At 26.2% G+C, this 19,729-nt stretch overlaps 1 protein-coding gene across 1 annotated transcript in view; it reads left to right on the top strand.

Moving 5' to 3' along the window:
- Nucleotides 1-19,729, top strand: part of LOC107453741 (reelin) — an 87,691-nt gene that overhangs the window by 12,901 nt on the left and 55,061 nt on the right. Inside the window, exons 7-26 of the mRNA XM_087157239.1 lie at nucleotides 718-769; nucleotides 1,752-1,848; nucleotides 1,992-2,232; nucleotides 3,548-3,693; nucleotides 4,232-4,383; nucleotides 6,457-6,584; nucleotides 7,925-8,133; nucleotides 9,314-9,442; nucleotides 9,527-9,636; nucleotides 11,078-11,141; nucleotides 11,230-11,344; nucleotides 11,425-11,543; nucleotides 11,619-11,780; nucleotides 12,820-13,059; nucleotides 14,561-14,696; nucleotides 14,826-14,995; nucleotides 15,699-15,836; nucleotides 16,622-16,808; nucleotides 17,480-17,688; nucleotides 18,266-18,428. Coding sequence (XP_087013365.1) covers nucleotides 718-769; nucleotides 1,752-1,848; nucleotides 1,992-2,232; nucleotides 3,548-3,693; nucleotides 4,232-4,383; nucleotides 6,457-6,584; nucleotides 7,925-8,133; nucleotides 9,314-9,442; nucleotides 9,527-9,636; nucleotides 11,078-11,141; nucleotides 11,230-11,344; nucleotides 11,425-11,543; nucleotides 11,619-11,780; nucleotides 12,820-13,059; nucleotides 14,561-14,696; nucleotides 14,826-14,995; nucleotides 15,699-15,836; nucleotides 16,622-16,808; nucleotides 17,480-17,688; nucleotides 18,266-18,428 — 2,967 coding nt within the window. The remainder of the gene's footprint in view (nucleotides 1-717; nucleotides 770-1,751; nucleotides 1,849-1,991; nucleotides 2,233-3,547; nucleotides 3,694-4,231; nucleotides 4,384-6,456; nucleotides 6,585-7,924; nucleotides 8,134-9,313; nucleotides 9,443-9,526; nucleotides 9,637-11,077; nucleotides 11,142-11,229; nucleotides 11,345-11,424; nucleotides 11,544-11,618; nucleotides 11,781-12,819; nucleotides 13,060-14,560; nucleotides 14,697-14,825; nucleotides 14,996-15,698; nucleotides 15,837-16,621; nucleotides 16,809-17,479; nucleotides 17,689-18,265; nucleotides 18,429-19,729) is intronic.

Raw genomic sequence — 19,729 nt, 5'->3', positions numbered from 1 at the left:
GAAATTATATTACAAAAATATAATCTTTAAAAGTGAATATTTTCCCATTACTCTATGTTTGAGGAATCAATTTTTTTGAAAGTCTGGTTTATTTTGGTATTTAAGTTATTAAATTAGGAATTTTTTTCCGCTCCCAAAAATAAATAAATTAAAATAAAAACTTTCTCCTCATATCAAAATTAGCTTCATTTAATTTTTCTTTTTAATTTATATCACAACATTCTAGTGATTTTTAAAAATTATCAATTGCTTTTGAAGGAAAAAATATTTCTTTAAATTTAAAAGCTTGTATCCTATGATATTTCTCAAAATGAATGTAAGCTGCTTTTAATCATATCATCAAATATATAGCTGCTGGAGGATTTAAGGGGGTTCAAATCCCTTTAAAATTGAAAATTATCTTTCTATGTTATGCGATCAGAGATTTTCTAAAAAAGTTTATCATCAAAAAGTTATCGTGTATCATTGTCCAAATATTATTTAATAATGCAGACAAATAAACACAATTTTGCCATTTTAATAATGAAAATTTTAATGACACAATTCTATGGTTTGTTTTGTGCTTTACATATATATCTATATTCACATGGTTTGCATTGATTATTTTTTATGTCATCTTCTAAAAATTAAAATTAAATCACTTTTATATAACATAATTTTTTTATATTTCTAATGTTTCTATTTATTAATGTCAATTTATGATTTTTTTTTCTTTAGACAACTGTTCCTTTGAACACATCTATGGCAACAACTTTACAGTTTGCATTAGGTAATATATTTGTCTCAATTTTCCTATTATTTACAATACTCAGTTACTTACATTTCCTGAAACTTTTTATATTCTCTAAATTTTGTGAAATCCTTCATTTAATAATTTTCCAGAATTTTTAAATGTTTTATTTTATTTATCCAATTAATTCAAGCTATTTAAATTTAAAAGTATGCTTAGCAACAACGAAAAGTTCTTTTTACTGTATAATTTTGAGAATTTTTCATCAAGTAGTTTTAATCAATATTAAAATAGTTTTGATTGTTGGAAAACTCAAAATAAGTATTAGAGAATAAAAGTTGCGGTAGAAAAAGCGATTCATTATCTGTGCAAAATGTTCAATTATATTTATTACTAATTCTCTTATCTCAGTCAGTTTTGTATTATGGCATTGCAGTTATTAATTTTATTTTGTAATTTTTAAAAAAAATATTCAAGAATTTTGAATTTTTTTCATTTTATTTTGCATTGATGAAGAAAATATCAAAATAAGTATAAAAAAAAATTTTTTTTTTTAACATTTTGAATTTTATGTTACAAAAAATTTTTTTTAAGATTATTTTATCCATGACATTTTTAGATAAATAAATGTTATATATGTGTCTAAAATTGTTTTGATATACTTAATTGGTTCTAAGGATATGGTAAAAGTCACAAATATTAAAATTATAAGGATTCAAAACTTCCTGTTGCTCTTCTGTGTAACTAATGGGACTGTATTTTCCAAAATTTTCAATTACTCCCCAATCTTTAAGGGTCGAAAATTTTAATTATTCAAAACGAAAAACATGCTTATTCAATAAAAGTAAATTTTTGCCTTTGACTTTGTAACTTTAAATTTTGCTGCACTTTAGACTTGAGATTAAATTTTTGAGCCATTAAGATTGCATCTTAGCTCTCAAAAATCTTGTTACTTGATCTAAAAATAAAGTTGTTCTGTTTTTTATTTTGCATACGATGCATTTTCATCTTGTACTTTCAGGAGTTGGAAATTGTAGTATTGCAAGCGATGAACCAGTTATTAGTGTTTTTTATGGAACAGATAAGTGTACAAAATGGCACGAACTAGAACAAATCAAGTAATGTTTCACATATTTGCTTCTTTATTAGATTTTACTTTACTTCGATATAATCTATGATTTTGATAGATTATATGATGTGTTATATTATTAATGTAATTAAATCACTGTTATTATTTCAAGTGAATGTTTTGTGATTTTAGATTGCTACCATCTACAGAAACAACTGTTCATATTCTGTGCTTACCTTCGAACGCTAAATCAACAGATGTTTGTATTCAGTGGTATCAAGAAAGTGTTCCCAAAAATAAAAATTATAAAGGATGCTGGGCTATTGATAACATTGTAATTAGCAGTGTAACTGATCGTCCTAAACTCTTAGAGGAGAATTTTGATCCGATCGATCCTGGAAACTTTTTGTTCTTTCCTGGTGGTTCAGCTAAGGTAATTTTTTTTAAAAAAATAATACTTATTTCCTTTTCTATATTGTGTATTTCTTGAGTGAATGTTTATGTTAAAAAATATAATACTGTAATATTTAAAATATTGGATGATATATGTGATGGTATGATATTATATATGAGGTTTTTTTTTAAACTATTTGCATTGAGTCATTTCTGCTGTAAGTTTTTTATTTAATTATTTTTTTAAATTGTTTTTTAATCTGATTCTGTTGTACTTATTTTTAAATTATCAGTTATATTTATGAAACAGCCATGTGTAACATTAAAGGTGACTAAACTGAGATGGTATCTGATGTAAACTTATGTTCTATGTACAATATTTCATATATTTCATATTTTCATATCTGTCTTTGTTTACCAATTTTTAATTATGTGTAATGTTGAACTTGGTATAATTTCCGTGTGAGATAATGGCTCATAAAAATATTTGCTTACAATTCTTTAACTGTTTATCAGACTGAAAAATTTTTGTGCCTTCTTTTCTTTCTTTTTTTAAATTTTTTTAAAAAATTTATATATTTATTTTGTTTAACTTTGGTAGAAACTGGTTTATATTGCAGGTTCTCCTTTGAACAAAGTTCAATATCAACAATGTCAATATGTCAATGTTAAAATAATCTTTAAAAATATGAATTAAAGAATTTTTTAGCTCTGAAATTTTGCTGACATATTATATGCATACAAAGAAGTCAAAAATTTCTTTTGAAGTAACTTTTCACAAAAAAAGTGTTTCTAAAAAACAGGTATTAAAACATCAACCTAAATAAACATTTTGTTTCTTTATATTCTGTACTTGGTTCAATCTTGTTCTAATTTAAGTGCTAAAAAATGCCTAATAATGTTTATCCAAATAAAAACCGTTTAATTTGTTTTTGATACAGTAGCTCATTTTATTTCTTATGAAAGAGTATGATATTGTAGTTTGTTTTCTAAAATCTCATAGTTAATTTAAGATGTTTATAAATCCTAAAAAAAATAAGCTTTTCATTTTTTGTGTTGCAATAATGCTGTTCCTTTTAGAAATAATAAAATTGAAATTTTTCAATTTGTTAAAATGAGGCTCTACCATTTATTTATATGATTCCACCGTTGGAATTTTCTTTTTACTTCTAAATACTATAACAGTTAGTCTGTAACATATATGTTTGGTATTTAATTTATAATTTTTTTTTATCAAAAATTTATTAAACTAAACATACTTACTCTTTGTTTTCAAATGTTGAAAATATTTTAGCCTTATTTAAAGTATTTTTCTCAAAACATATTTTAAATTTGATTAAAATTTTTTCTGTCAGAGGAAATGCCATTCAGATGGAAATGCTCTAGTATTTGGTGGCCATTGGAAGCAACATGCTCTCATCACACGTGACTTAGACATGTCCACTGGCATAGCTAGTGCTGATATAATTTTTAATGAAGATTTCAACAAGCCTAGTTCTTCGTGAGTATCTTAGAAATTGTTGGTAATTTTTTTAATTAATTTTTGAGAGCTGCGATAGCTCAGGGGATAGAGCGCTCGCCTTCCAATGAGGTGAAATGGGTTCAAATGCCAACAATGGATGGTTAATACGAATTTGCATCCGGCTTACACTGACCACAGTGCTGACGTGAAATATCTTCAGTGGTAGACAGATCATAAGTTAGAGTTCTTTTGCTGTCAGGCTAACTGTGGGAGGTTCTCCTGGTCTTCCTCTCCATGTAACGTAATGCGGATTAGTTCCATCAAAAAAGTCTTCTACCTAGGCAAATTTCTCCCAATACTTGATCCAGGAGTTTCCTTGTCTTCGGGATTGTGTTCAAAATTACAAGGCTACGGAATTGAACATTAGTAGTTGTAAACCCAAAAATTTTGATCTGCTGTTCCACGACATTTATAAAACAAATTAAATAAATTGTCTAAAAATAATGCAATGATTAATGATATAAATTATTTTGTTGTTTCTAAGATTGTTTTATTATTCTTATTGAATACATTTCAGATGGGTCATGAAAGGTGGCCAAATAGATTCTCAGTGTGAAATATCGAATTACAAGAAAGCTTTAGTTATGTCTGGCAAAGGCAGTAGGATAATTTGCTCTCCGTATGTGAATGCTGTGAAAGCTGGAAACTTGCGTTTTCATTTCTTGTTTGGTGAGGATGATAATTTTTATAAAAATATTGTTTACCTGAAACGAATTATTATATTCTTATATTTCTTATAAATTATATATTTATATAATTTATAAGAATTTGTCAACTTTTTATGTTTTCAATGAAATGTTTTTGTAATTTTTTTTTCTATGATGATGACAGACTATGTGCAGTGGTATTTTCATTAGAATCTTCTTTTGTCCCTTATTAAAATCTTTTATTTTCTTATAAAATATTGGAAATTTCAATTACTTTAAACAAAATTTGTTTTATTCTTGACAGAAATATGTGTTTGCTTAAATTTTCTGAACAATCTCAAATTCTTTATGCGGATAGCTTTAATAACTTAATTTTGATACGAGTAAACTAAGAAATAAATAGCACTTAAACCTGGCTTTTTCAAAAATTTTTGCTGCAGGCTTTCTTGCTTCAAAAAACCGGTTTCTCTCGTGTTGTTCAATGGGAGAGTAGTCCATAGCAGGGAAGTTTTCATATAATTTTACCCATGTGCTCTATGCTGGGAAGATTAAATAATCAATGCAATTCTATTTTATTCTTAGAATAGTTTTTTTTCAATTATTCATATATACTTTGAAATAGGCATAAAATTATCTTTCAACGTTTGACTTTAAATCATAAATTTAACAATTTGATTGAAATATCTTTCTCATTTTATGTAATCACAATAAATGACTGATCCATAAAATGGCTAAAGAGTATTAATATTTTGAGAGTTATGTTAATTTTTTAGAAGTAAATTTTAAATAAAAGCAGCTTTTAAGCTACAACTTTTTTTATATAAACTTATAGAGGCTTATCTCTGTTATATTATATGCTAAAGAAGAATTAATAGATTAATAGATTTAATGATTTAAAATACAAAAAACAACTTCATTGTTTTCTTCCATGGAAAACCATTTGAAATACTGTGCTTAAATGAAACAATTTTGTACAAATTTGCCAAAGTAACGAATCAGTTAAAAAAAAGGGAAGAGATTCTTTTCATACTTAAACAATATAGTTACAATTAATTTAGAATTTCTCATAAATTGATTAGCAAATATTTATGTCGATCTCTTAAAATATATATTTTCCAAGTAAACTTAACTGAATCTCTAATTATAGAGGTAATGTAAAAAGAAAATTCTTGTCAAATTAAAGCTTAGAACCTTTAAAAATCCTAAATCGGTTTAATTAAAATCTCAATCATCTGCTACCTCAATAAAATCAACAAAAAAAACTGTCTCTAATTTTTAAGTAAGCCTGTGTTAAGATAAAGTGAAGGCCAGAGAATAAGTCATACATAATTAATTTTATTCTTTGACATTAACGAATTTTCTTTCACTTAGTTCAGAGATGTTATTCTTTTTTGTTATAAGAATTTTGACCTTTCCAGGTTTTTTTTTCCAACTTTCTTTTGCTTTCACCAGGCTTAGTTCAAAACTCCTTTCCATTGCCATATTTAAAACATACTATCATTTATGTTCAGTGCAGTGTGTGTTATTGCTTGTTTCATTAAATTCGTATTTCATTCAATCAATCTTTTATATTTTCTATTGCATCCACTAGAATATTTTGAATTATAATGTTATATAAAAATTATCTTTTACCCATTGAATATACTTTTTCTAATATTATTCATTTCAGCCTAATTTTTAGCATGTCCTTTAACTGACTGAATGTTTTCAACATTTAAAGATCTGATTTGATCTGTTGTCTTTTCTGCAAAAAAATCAGTTATTCAATCAGAAATTTGTGAGAAAAATTTCCATACAAACTTGCTCAAATACAAAATGCTCAGTTGGTATTTTTTGGCAATAATTTTTTTTATTCTTACTTTGTTTTCCTTATATATAATTTTGCAATGTTTTAAATTATATTTACAAATATTAAAATGCGTATGGTGAATTAATATTAGATATTTTGAGTGCTTTTTAAATTTTAGTATGATATTATAAATTTTGGTTATGGGTTTATATGTTTCTAAATTTATTTAATTTCCTATTGTTTTTAATCATTTCTTTGAAGAGAAAAATAGTTTCAAGAGTAATTATTGATTAAATTGTTGTTTAGGAGGTGACAATTGCTCAATATCTCAAAATAATGTCCATATGGGACACAATGCTCCTGTAATTGTATATGCAGAAGCCTCTACTGGAGAGCAGGTTACGCTTGCGAATGTTATTCATGCTGCAGTTATGGTAATGAATTCCAGTTTCTAAAATTCAGTTTTAAAAATGTTTAAAGATATTATTTTCTGCTCATGTAATTGTTAATTACAGACTTATGTGTCTTTAAATTTTAGATATATATATATTAATTTATATTTCAAAATGTAGCATTGATGTATATAACTGCGGTGCATATGTTATTACTAATTCAAGACTGAAAGATAAACCTTGATTTAACTGGTTATAGTTAGCGGTAGCCATTCCTAGTCGATTAAAGCTTGAAGAATCTCCTATACTTGAACCTTAATTGGCTAAAATTGGGTTCAACCATTCCAAGTCTATTAAAACTTGAAACCAATATTATTATTTTGGCAATGGACATTAATTCATTATCAAGTTATTAATCAAAGAAAAAATCCATAAACGTTGGAAATTTCGGCCATGTGTATATCAAGACTTACCCTTTAAAATTAAAAAAGAAAAAAGGAACAAGAAAAAACAACTTCAATGTAAAAAAAGTTGGATGATGGCTTTTGTGCCATTAAGGAAAATGTCAGTGCAGTAAATCCTAATATCGTAGGAGGGTGTTAAGCACTATACTGGATAAGGGTTATCTATGCATTACTTAACAATAAATTGCTTTTATCAACATACATAATATAGCTTATTACTTTAACCAATTAGGATTAATTAGACCTAGTTTTAGTCCTTTTAGATGGAAGCATTGCAGATTCTGCAAGCTGCTAATCACTATTGTTGGTAATCCCTATTTTAACAATTTAAACCAAATTTTAAATTTTATCCTCCATTTTTGCTTTATCTGCAACTTATACTCTAACTTCAATAAAAGACTAGTTAGCTAGCGTTTATATAAAAAAAAAAGTCTAGTGCACTTAATGGTGATATTGTATATAGTTTTCCATGCATTGAAACAGATTTAATTACCCACCTGGTCAAATTTTAAGTAAACTTCATAGAGAATATAGATATTTTTGTATACTATACTATTTTTGTTCAATTTTTTTTCTTCAAGAATGTAGCTGATTCAATTCTGAAATTGTCATGTGGTTCTTGTTCTTAAATTAAAGCTCAAATTTATTCGATGAATATTTAATAAGTTTTAAATTTAAACTAAGAGCAAGCCATGGAGGACAATTTATTTCCTGAACTGCATAATTTTTTTGTTTTAATATTAGGTTTGTGTATATATAGTATGATTTAGATGAATATGTTTTTTGTTTAACTGTGTTGTAAAATTGAAAAAAAAAGTATATTAAAATAGTCATCTGTTTTATTGAAAAAAACAGACTATATGATCATTTTAATAATGAATTTTAAAAATTTATTAATTTCAATACTAATTTTTATAGGAACCAACTCTTGTATCTTTGCCAATTCCTGCTGAAGCACAAAGTCCTAAAACTAGATTTTGTTGGAGTCAAGCCTCTAATGCTGGACAGAATAAAGACATATGGGTGGTTGATAATGTTTTGCTCTTGCCATTATTACAGTCCGAAATTACCCATGTTATAAATTTTAAAGTTAACTTACATTGTGGTGAAAACATTACAGCAAATGAGTAAGTAAATGAGTTTTATTCTGGTTTACAATTTCTATTCTCCTCAGCATTTTGGTTTTATTGCTTATCTTTTGACTTATTCTAAGTCTTATAATTTTTTTATGAATAAACCAGAGTTGGTTTTATTTGATATTAAAATAATGTACTTTTGCTCTTCTCCATATTTCTTAATTTTTTTTGGCAACTTAAAAATTTTATTTTAAAATTCTACTTGAAGAATTCGAACTAAGATGGGTATATGATGAACAAAAGACCAACTTTAACTATTCCCACTAAAAAGCTGATTCTGTTCATAAAAAAAAGTAACGTCTCCCCAATAAAGGTTTTTACTGGGAATAAATATCCTGAAAATGTGGTATGACGCTGGTCATTGTATGCCCAATGGAAAAGAATATTTGTTGTGTTATGGAAGTTTCCATTTGAAAAAAAAGTTTTAGAAATTTTAAAAAATATATGAAGAAAAATAAAAACTTTACATGTTATTGCACTTTTGTTTAAACCAATGTCTTATAAATACACATTAAAGGGCTAGGAATAAAATTGTTTTATGCAATTTTAAAAATAATTTTATTTGTCTGGAAAAAGAACATAATTTGTAAGCACTGTTTTAGTTTAAAATATCAACCAATCTTTGCTACAAAGGCTACAAAACAGATTCTTTGATGCTAATTTGTTTTTTAAGTAGCTTGAATTAAATTTTTCCAAAAATATATTGAAAACATGCATCTTTTATTAAAAAACTAAACTTTTTTTCTTGTCTGAATTTTTTATGTAATGGTTGTTTACATGGATGGTTAAAAGTTTTTTAATGTAGTGTAAATATTATATACGTAGCTGTTTTTTAGAAATTATATTAAATTTGTTTATTGTATTTGTGTTATTAAATTGCATTATCTCCTCCATGAGGAAACATTTAAGCACTTTAATAATTTATCTCCCAAAATTAAAAAAATATGGTTATGAATTTTTAAGGAACTTGTTGGATTTACTCATGTGAAGTTAATTTTTATTCACAAGAATGTAAAAACTATAGAATACTTCCTCAAGAAATATATGCAAACTTTATTTAACTTTTTATTTATTGTTAGGTAATTGTTTTGCTTGTTACAAACAAAAAATGTTATGTTTGTTAGGGAAAATTGATTTTTGTTTTGTAACTCTTGATTCATTTACATTTCAGAATTGGTGTGGAATTCAGCACCACAGCAGGTCATAATTGGCATTCACTTCATGAGACGTGTCTTCCTCCTGTCTGCAATGGTAGTTATTCTTCTCTAAATTCTCGTCTAACTTCCCATGATATGAAAGGGTAAATTGTTTATTTTCTTCTAATAGTTGTTTTATATACTTATATTTCTAGACTTATTTTGTTTTCATCTTTTAAAAAAATTAGATGGAATAAAATATTGTATCCTATACCATATGCTGCACTCTTGGATGGTGTAAGATTTCGTATAAAACAGACTGGGAAATATCGGTCTTCAAACTGGGCTGTTGATGATGGTAATCTATTTTTCTTTCTGTTCGTAATTACTTTTAAAATTCTATAGTTGAAGAATAAATATAATCCTAAAAATTGTATCATTATTATGTTCTGTTTATCTGTTTATATTGGTAAATTTTTTTTTTTTTGTAATTTTATGGATTAATCGCAACTCAATCTGGTAAAATATACTGGAAATATTTATTTTGGTTTTTCTTTAATAAATTATTATAAAAAAAAGATGATGAAGTTAGACATTTTAGAAGTTTATCTTAGTAAAGTTATTGCTGGAAAAAAGCTGATTTTTATACAATTTTCGGTTCTTTTAACTTTCCCCCCCTTCTTTCTGATAATAGAAGGCAAAATCCTTCGTAAAGCCTAGTTTTATGTTTATTTTTTTATAGTGGTACATTTAAGAAATTTAAGTATTATTAAATAAATTGTAATTTCAAATAATAATGAAGGGTCAAAGTGAAATGGCTTGATTAAAATTGTATTGTTTAGAGTTGATTGCACATTGAATTATTGATGGAGTGAATTAAAAATGCTAAACACAAGCAATTCGTTCAACATTTTAAAAATAAGACAAATAATAAAGAATGTACTACTTTCATCTCATTTAAAAATTTACAATCTTTATCACATTGAAAGTAAAAATATCTTATGCATTAAAGTAACTTATTTTGGTTTGGATAAATAGATCATTTGATAAATTAATAGTAACTATAATTTCATGTTAAAAGCATTATTGAGACAATATCAATTACTTCACAGCAGTTTCAAATTGTTTTTGGCTTAGAACCCCGTGACATTATAAAAAAAAGTTCATTAGAAGCTGGAAATGTACTAACAAAAAAAATAATAATAATTATTATTTTTAAAACATTTAATATGAAGAAAATGAAATATATAATTCTTTTGTTTGGTTATGCTGAAAATTAAAAAAAGTAAGTTAAATGATGGTTTAAAAAAAAGAACTATTATAAACATTAGGAGCATCAGAGAAACATTATCAGAGAAACATAATTTATGGATTATTAATTGGATATAATTACTGAATTAAAAATATTTGTTATATTTTGTGTAGGTTTTATGATTCAATTTTAACGTTTGCGGTTTTATTATTACATATTTTTTTTTTGGAGCTCCTTTTATCATTAGTTTTGATAGGCAGTTTCATGGTAACATTGGCTATTTTACAAAATTTTTAGTTACATTTAATATTAAGTTATTGTATATCATGCTCAAATTATCCTAGGGATTTTTGTAAAATCAAATATTTATTTTTAATTAAAGTTCGAAAAATCCTTTTAGGTAACTTTTCTTTTGTTTTGTTCTGTCTTTTTAGTAGTTTTATTTTTCTCTATTTAATTTTTCTAGAGTTAATTGAGATTTATCTATGACTAAAATTTTGATTCAAACACTACTCTTATGTTTAGACTTCATATCTGTTTTTTACAGTTTTTATTGGCTATTGTCCTAATGGTTGCAGTGGTCATGGCAAATGCATAAATGGTGGTTGCCAGTAAGTAATGTAACATTTATTTTTTCAATGCTGCTACTTATTTATTCTCTGTCCTTGATATTGTTTGAATTCTATATGTTTTTGGTAGATGTGATATGGGATATTCTGGACAGAAATGTGAATTTGCTTCGGTCACTATACCATCTTATCTGTCAGAGATGTTCCAGTCATCCAATGTTAACGAATTATCTGGCATCGTCAATGTGAGTATTGTTTCAAAGTACCTACTTCAGTGCATTTAAAATCTCATTTCACTTTTACTGTAAATTTTGTTTTATTTCAGTTAGTTGGTGGCAACTTGGGTTATCAATGTGGGTCTCTTGGTAGTGGTAAAGCTGTTGTGTTTGATCATTATGGCCCTCGATATATTATTACCAAAGAAGTAAATACCACATTTGTTAGGTAAGGTTTAAATATTATTTGCTCTTGTCCATTTAAAATTTGTCGGGAAAGAAACTTAAATATGAGTATCAATAGGTTTTTACAGTTTACCCTGCGTATTGGTAGTTCATCTAAAAAGAGTCCATGCTTGTCTCCTGATCACCCATCTGAAGTTGTTTATATTCACTATTCCTGCAATGGAGGTTTAACATGGGATTTACTGGAGTATTTTGAGAAATTCAAGTTCCGTGAGCCCAAGTAAGATTTTTGTTAAAATTCCTTTTTATTATCACTTTTTGCACATAGCTTATAGAACTGTTAATAATATAAATTATGCAGTTTGAATGCAATGAAATTTTTTTTACTATATTCAAAAGTTTAATTTACGATAAATTAGTGTTGCATTGTTTTTTTCATTATAAAAGTTTAGTTTCAAATACATTTTCTGTTTTTTTTATCACGTAACTTTAATCAAATTAATTAAATCTACAAATTGTTTTGAAAAGTCAATTTTTATATTAGCTCATTGATAAAATTTAAATATAAAGTACAGTATTATCTGTTTAGATACTGTTTGGCATTGGTTAATCAAGTATGAAAGACAAGATTAATATGCTAAGCACATTTTTTTATGTTATGTTGAACATTAAGTGAATTATGCAATGTTTGATTTCAAAAGCTCATTTTTTTCTCATGAACTATGTATCCAATGAGCATGATAGTTATGGGGCTAACTGATCCCCTTACTTCCTTAGCTTTCTGTAATCTTCTTTTAGAAAATGTACTGAAAGTGTTTCCTCTTCCAAAAGAGCTACTAATACCTATGAGAACCTGCTATAATTCTTAATAGACTAGGCCTTTGTATTGGTATAGTTAATAGGTCAGGAAATCTCCATTTGTTGCACTTTTTCACTAGATAATGTGACCAGACATACATCGTTTGTTACACTGTATTGGTTAAACTATTTAAACTTTCTTGCTGTGATAATTTTATTCTGTTTATAATGATTATGTTAGAAGCATAATATTGTAGAAGGTAACATAAATATTGTAGAAGGATGTGTATAAGCTGTATATATTTCATTTATTTGGTTTAGAATAAATGGTAATATTCTTTCACATTTAATCTATAGCCAAGGCCCATATTTTTTTTACTAATCAATATTATGGTTAAATAAATTTTTCTCTTAGGATTTAAAGTATGCATTTAATCATTTATTATTATTTAATTTTATTAATTATTATTTAATTAAAAATGCCTTCGTACTTTCAACTTTTTCTTTCTTTCGATTTTTAGAATTGTTTCTTTAACTTTATCAAATGAAGCAAAGCAGCAGTGGTGCATGTTTAAGATTTGGCAACCTTACCACTCTGGAAAATCTGAAGATGTATGGGCTATTGATGACATTAGCTTATCTTCTGCTCTTTTGAATGTTATTAGTCTTAATTTCAGTGACCTAAATGCTATGAATACTTCCATTCGATATAGTTCTGGGATTGTCAAGAAATATTGCAGTTCTGAACAAAATGCTGTGGTGTAGGTCATTTTTTCATTTTTAAATTATTTTTTTTTTATAAAAATGTAAAATGTGATTGATTTGTGTTTTAAAATTTATTTTTTATTTTTTAGACTTTAGAAAACTTTAATGTAAAGAGTTTTAATAATTGAAATAATATAATTTATTTGTAATATTTCAATTATATTATATTATTTATGATATATGGAATATTATAATATTTTTTATTTTATTTTGTATATTTAATTTATTTAATTCAGTGTAAACAATAAAAATTCTCCTGAAATAGAAAAAAAATATGAAACAAATTTTTGGTCTATCCCTCTAATGTTGTGATTTAGTTATGTATTCCTATGAGCAAAATGTGAGTTATTTCCGAAATAATTTATTATATTTGAGAAGGAATAGTTAAAATAAGAAAAAAGAAATATCATTGTAATCAAGAACTATATAAAATTTAGGCCTTGGCATGAAAATAAAAGCAAGAATAGTAACATACATGTTTTGTTGATAAGATTTATAGATAACATTTGTTTGTGTTTAGTTTCATATTGTATTTATATTTTTTTGAAAAATGTTTAAAGTTGTAGCCATTGTATTATTCAGATGTATTTAGTTTACTTTTTTCTAAGCATTTGAAAACTTAGATATGAATTATTGTTTTTAGAAATTAAATAATAATGTTGCAAAGTTTTTTTTTTATATATATATATTATCAAAAATTTTAACATCCCTCTATGTATCCAGAACACTATAAACTTTAACAAACCTTCAAACTTTAAAAATATTTCTAAACCTTTTATGTCTGAAAATATTGGGCATTTTTTAAATCTGGTTACTATTCTACTTTTAAAAAGAATGAAGAACATTTTGGATGTGAATATGTTCTTTTAAATTACTAATATGTTGCAGTTATCACTTTGTATCATGCATCCTATTACCTACAGCAGTGTTTCCCAAACTTATGACTTTTGTGTACCCTTTCTAAATTTTTCGTATCGCTGAGTACCCCTAATAAAAAAATGAATGAATTTTTTACTATGAAAAATCGCACAAAAAGTAAAAATCACAACTGGCTGTTGACACCACTAATTATTAACTGTTAACTCTGCAAAAAATATCCAATAGAAAAATACGTAATCGTAAATTTTCATGGCTAGCTTTGTTTTTAAATAAAAATTTTTGTAATTTTCGTTTGTTGCAAGATATTTCGCATAAGAACGCGTACCCCTGCTAAACTGTTCCCGTACCCCTTGGGGTACGCGTACCACACTTTGGGAAACACTGACCTACAGCATTCATCCTATTATTGTAAAATTATTCATCCTACTATCCTAATTCTGCATACTTACCAATGAAGAATTAACTGCTTTTATTAAAAAATTTTATAATAAAAATTCAGAACTGTATTTAACAATATTTCTTAAAATAGAAATGGATCACTTTGAAAGAAGGATGAGAAGAATTTATCTTGGAATTTTATGGTAATATTATAACTCATTGTTATTGATGGTGTTCTAGGTTTGACGAAGAAGTTTATAATGGAGTAACTAGATCTTTAGAAACTAAATCTATCACCGTTGGACCCTCTTACATGGTGCAGTTTGATTTATTAATGGGTTGTGGCACTGTATTCTCAACAGAGAAAAACAATCAGGTAATTGCATTTCAGATAATTTTAACTAGATTAATCTTAGTTGTTTTTATTTTTATATCATTTAACTTTTGAATATTTCTGTCAATTTAACATTATTTTTGAATAGAAAATCATTTGCTTACAATTTAGGTTAGGTTGGAATTTTCAACAAATCATGGAATGAATTGGTTTCCTGTTTATAAGCCTTGTTTACCATCGAATGGAAGTTGTAATGGAGTTTTCACGAAAGGAACAGTCTATGATGCAACTGAATATAGTAAATGGAAACGGGTGACAGTCAGCCTCTTACCTGCAACGTGGTATGTAGATAAAGTTTTGATGTTTTGGAATATATTACAATGACTTTATATTTTTATGCAGCTTGTGTTTGGCAAAGAGCAATGAATTTCTGTTATATATTAAAATAACTACAGACTTTCTACAGATATTTTAGATTTTTAAATATAAAATATTAAATTATAAAAACCTTAATAAAATGAAATAAGTACATATTTTAATATCTTTTTAATTACTTATTTTCTTTTTCAATAAAATTAAATTTACAATTGTTTAAAGTTTAATTTCAGGTCTTTATTGCAAGGGGAAAAGAAGCATATAATAGGAAATTAACAGTAATGCAAATTTTAAATTTACACTAATTAAACTGTAAACTAAAATATTTTGAAATTTGCTTAAGACTTTATACATTTAAAAGGAAATCAAAACTATAATTAGGTAAGAATGCATTTTAATTTTCTTTAGTTCTTTTAATTAGTAATAAAAAGAAATTTACAATTATTTAAAAGACAATTTCTGGTTTATCAATGAATGGAGAAAAAGAAGCAAACAATTAGGAGTTAATAATATTATTTTAAAATATCATAAAAAGTAGTGTTATTTATATTTTTAAGTACAGTCAACCTAAACATTTTCTTGAAAGACTATATACTTCGATGGTTAAAATATTTTAATTAGAAATTTTGGAAGTAAATACTTTTCTGTTCTCAATCATTTTCAAAACAGGTCGAGCTCAACTAGATTTCGCTTTATCCAACATGAGTTTGATACCAGTGATAATTGGGCATTGGATAATTTATACATTGGACCCCAATGCAAAGACATGTGCAGTGGTCATGGAAGGTGTTCTGATGGCTCTTGTGTGTGAGTGAATAAAAATTTTCTTTTTACAACTGAATATGTGTCATGTTTTAAATTGTTTAGGTTTGTAACATTTTATTTTTTTAAAATAAAAATTCTATTCCTTTAAACCTTAATTGAAAAATATTTTTCGTCTTATTAGAAATTATAATAATCTTATTTTTTATGCTTTAATGTTTTTATACATCTTTTATTTAATTATTTTTGACAAAAATATGATGAATATAAGAAATACATTTTTACTAAGAGAATGATCCGATTCTGGTGATATAGAAACAATGAACGCTTGGTATGTTTTTCTAATAAATAGTAAGAAATGAAAGAAATTAAAGCATATATTTTCAGAGAAAATAGTTTATAAAATACAGATTTGTTAGAAAGCTGCTGTGAGATTGTTTCAATGAAGTGAAAACAAAATTCATCAATACTGTTGATGCTGATTATAAATTTAAATAAATCACATTTTTAAAAACTAAATGTGTTTGTGAAGTGAAGTTTTGAAGAGAAAAAATGGGACAAACTCGATGAATGTTTCGATAACAAAAATAAATAAATAAAAATCATTGATTTTGAATTAAAATTATAGGAAGCCTATTAGTTTTCTAAACACCAACCAAATTAATTATGCCATAATTTGAAGAATAAAACCAAGAATTAAAAAAAATCAGCTTCAATTTAGTTTAGTTTTATTCGAATTTTTGCATAATGGTGGTTAAATATTTTTACTTATTTATAAAAAAGAAACATTTCTTGTTATGTATTACATCTATCTTTTCCTATAATTGTAGTTGTGATGATGGGTTTTTTGGCAAAAGCTGTGTACCCCAAGATAAATTGAAAAACAAGATGATTAAGAAATTTGAAACTCCTGATGAACTTGCTAAAGCAAATTTTGACGTTAGTGGTGGAAGTGTTATGGCTGCTGATGAAGGATGTGGTCCTATTGGGTCTGGATCTGCACTTTACTTCTATCAGGTATATGAATTTATGACGTTAAAAATAATCTACTGGGTGGAGCAAAAGGAAGTAACCTCAAGAACAGAATTCTTTGTTGAAACGAAACACAGCAAAGGAAAATAAATATTTCGCTAACCTCCTTATAGCAAATGTTGAAAAGGATCACCATTCATCTCTTGGCACTTTTGGGACTTGGTCAATAAGTTGCAGGAGGCAGATCAAATCTAGGCTTTTGGAATTGCAATAATCTCATCAGAAGTGATTTACTGCAGTTCTTGATGACTATGCAGGTTATTGCAATACACCTTAGACTTTAGGGTTCCCAACAAAAAGTAATCACACACTAACAGATCAGTGTCTTGTCTGGGCCACTTTTATTTGCTTCATCCTGCATTTACTTATGGAACTGAGTTTTTTGTGTTATGTCATCGACATTTTGATGCTATGAAATAATTGTTTCATATCCAGTTATTAACAATGTATAAATGTTTTATTTTGTGGAGGCTTAAGAATTTGCATGCTCATGTTTGGCATCTGATGCATAATGCTGACCTCCTTGCCTCTTTAGCTGGCAGCTGTATGTCACTGGAGTGTCTTAGTTTTTTCTTTGTTGAAATAGTTTTTCTATTTATTAAATGGTGTTATTTTAATTGGATTAAAAAGTTTTTTAATTAATCTTTGTATTATAGGATGGAATAAGGCAGTTAGTTACAAGTGATATGAATACAGAAACCACCGATTTTATGCAATTCTTTATTCGTATTGGAGGAGGAGATCCCTCTACCTGTAATAATGCATCCCAAAAGGATGAGGGAGTTCTTGTTCAGTATTCTAATGATGCAGGTATATCTTGGAGTTTATTAAAAGAACTTGATCCTGGAAACTATAGAGCATCAAGGTAGACTATTAAATTTTTATTTTACTAAATTAATCTAATGTTACAATAAAATTTCTCTTGCTACAGTTTATTAAACACATCTTTAATTTTTTAAGAATTGTTAACACTACAAAAACCTAAAATGGCTATCCTTAGAAATCAAAAGGGGTCTGGGTGGTCTTTCTTAGATTTTTTAAATGTAAGCCAATTAGATAACTAAAGAACAGTTTGCAGTTGAAGTATAGAAACAGTTCACAATTAAGGACTCTGAGAACTGTTTCTATACTTCTATTAACAAACATAAATTAACTGAAAACATTTTTAGAACTCTTAAAGATGTGTATACTATAGAAAAATCCCTTCCACAGAGCTAATATGTTTTTATTTTTATTCTCAATTATTGTTTCATTTTTTTGTTTTACATAATAGCATACCTCTTTTTACATTATTATTTTGTTTAAAATATATATCTAGCAGAGATTTTTAACTGAGTTCTCCAAAACCATTAGAATTTAATAATTTAATTTTCTTTTCTGATTGATAAATGTTTTTCCAATTTTGCATTAAGTCTATTTGATTAATTATCGTATATTTATAGATTGGAACATGTTACTTTACCCCTTACTGCTCGGACTTATAGTACAAGGGTAAGATGGTGGCAGCCCCAGCATTCTGGTGAAGGAAAAGACCAGTGGGCTTTAGATGACCTTTACTTAAATGCAGAATCTTCAAAACCAGAAAATTTAGAAATAATGCAGCAAGTAAATAATAAAATTGTGACAATAACTATTCATTTTCACATTTCTCTTGTAAAGAATTCTTGTGATTTGTTTGTCTTTAAAATATTTATGCATATGTGATTACAAAACCAAAAATATGTCTTTTCTCATGTTGGCAATATAAGCAGGAAAATAAAAGTCTAATCTAATTTGTTTTTTTTTTTTTTAATTTAAGATTAAGCAATTTCCAGCTAGATTAGCTTTATTCAAAGACCAAAAATAATGTAGACCGAAAAAAAAATGTTTAGATTTACCTAAACCAGTTTTTAGCTCTTGTTGGTTATATGTAGTTCCTTTTATAGCGTAATCCTTTAATTCTGACTCTGTTGTATTTCCTAACATTACTTACGCATACATAGAAAACATAAAATATTTTCACAATAGCCTTTATGATATTTGTTTTGAATAGCATTGCTTAATTGATTCAGCATAACCATTAAATTGTTTTTACTCTGGATTACTACCTCAAATTTAGTTTTTTTTGTTACTATGCATCTTTTTTTTTTTTTTTTTTTAGCCTTGTCTTTGTTTTTTTTACATATATTTCAATGGTATATAATAAAGCTCTAAAAACTGTTATCTCCAAACATTAAACATAGTGAAATTAAGAATTGTGTAATATTGGAAAATTCTGTGATTTATTGGTTTGGAATAAAAATCTGTATAAATCAAATGTTTTTAAATTATATGAAATTTGTATTAATTAAAGTACATGAAATGCATAATAATCAAAGATTTCACAGTATATATGTCTACAGTAAGCTCCCTATCATATGATGTAATGAGGTGAAAAAATTAGCTTGTTAAAAAAAAAAATCATGTGAATAGGATGTAGTTTTACTTCCTACTTACTCTATTTTGATAGTTTTCATCCTTTTATGTAATCTATGGTGTAAATTGATCTTTGTAGTTTTTTAATGTATTTGGGAGGAAATTAAATGTTTTTCAAATTAATTATTAAAAAGATCTAATATTGGGAAAAATTATTTAAAATTTCTATGAAATTTTTAAAGATTAAATTAATAAATAAACAATGAAAACCTATTGCCCTAAAAACGTTCTATGTTAAGTTTTTTATTGATCAGATAATTAACTTTTACTTCATTGTTTAATATTAGTTTTTCAAAAGTATTAATTACATATACATTTTTGTGTTTCTACACAGTAAAAAAAAGATCACCATAATGCCAGAGAGATTACAACTTTTTTTAAAAATTACAAACATTAGAATGAATAAGAAATTATGGAAAAAGTGTTGTTAATTTTTCTTTTACTTTTTTATT

Source organism: Parasteatoda tepidariorum, chromosome 2 (assembly GCF_982258835.1).
Source record: "Parasteatoda tepidariorum strain Cologne lab strain chromosome 2, Ptep-v5.0, whole genome shotgun sequence".
Classification (NCBI taxonomy): Eukaryota; Metazoa; Arthropoda; class Arachnida; order Araneae; family Theridiidae; genus Parasteatoda; species Parasteatoda tepidariorum.
The sequence above is the reverse complement of the archived record's forward strand: the minus strand, read 5'-3'. Positions and strand labels throughout refer to the sequence as shown.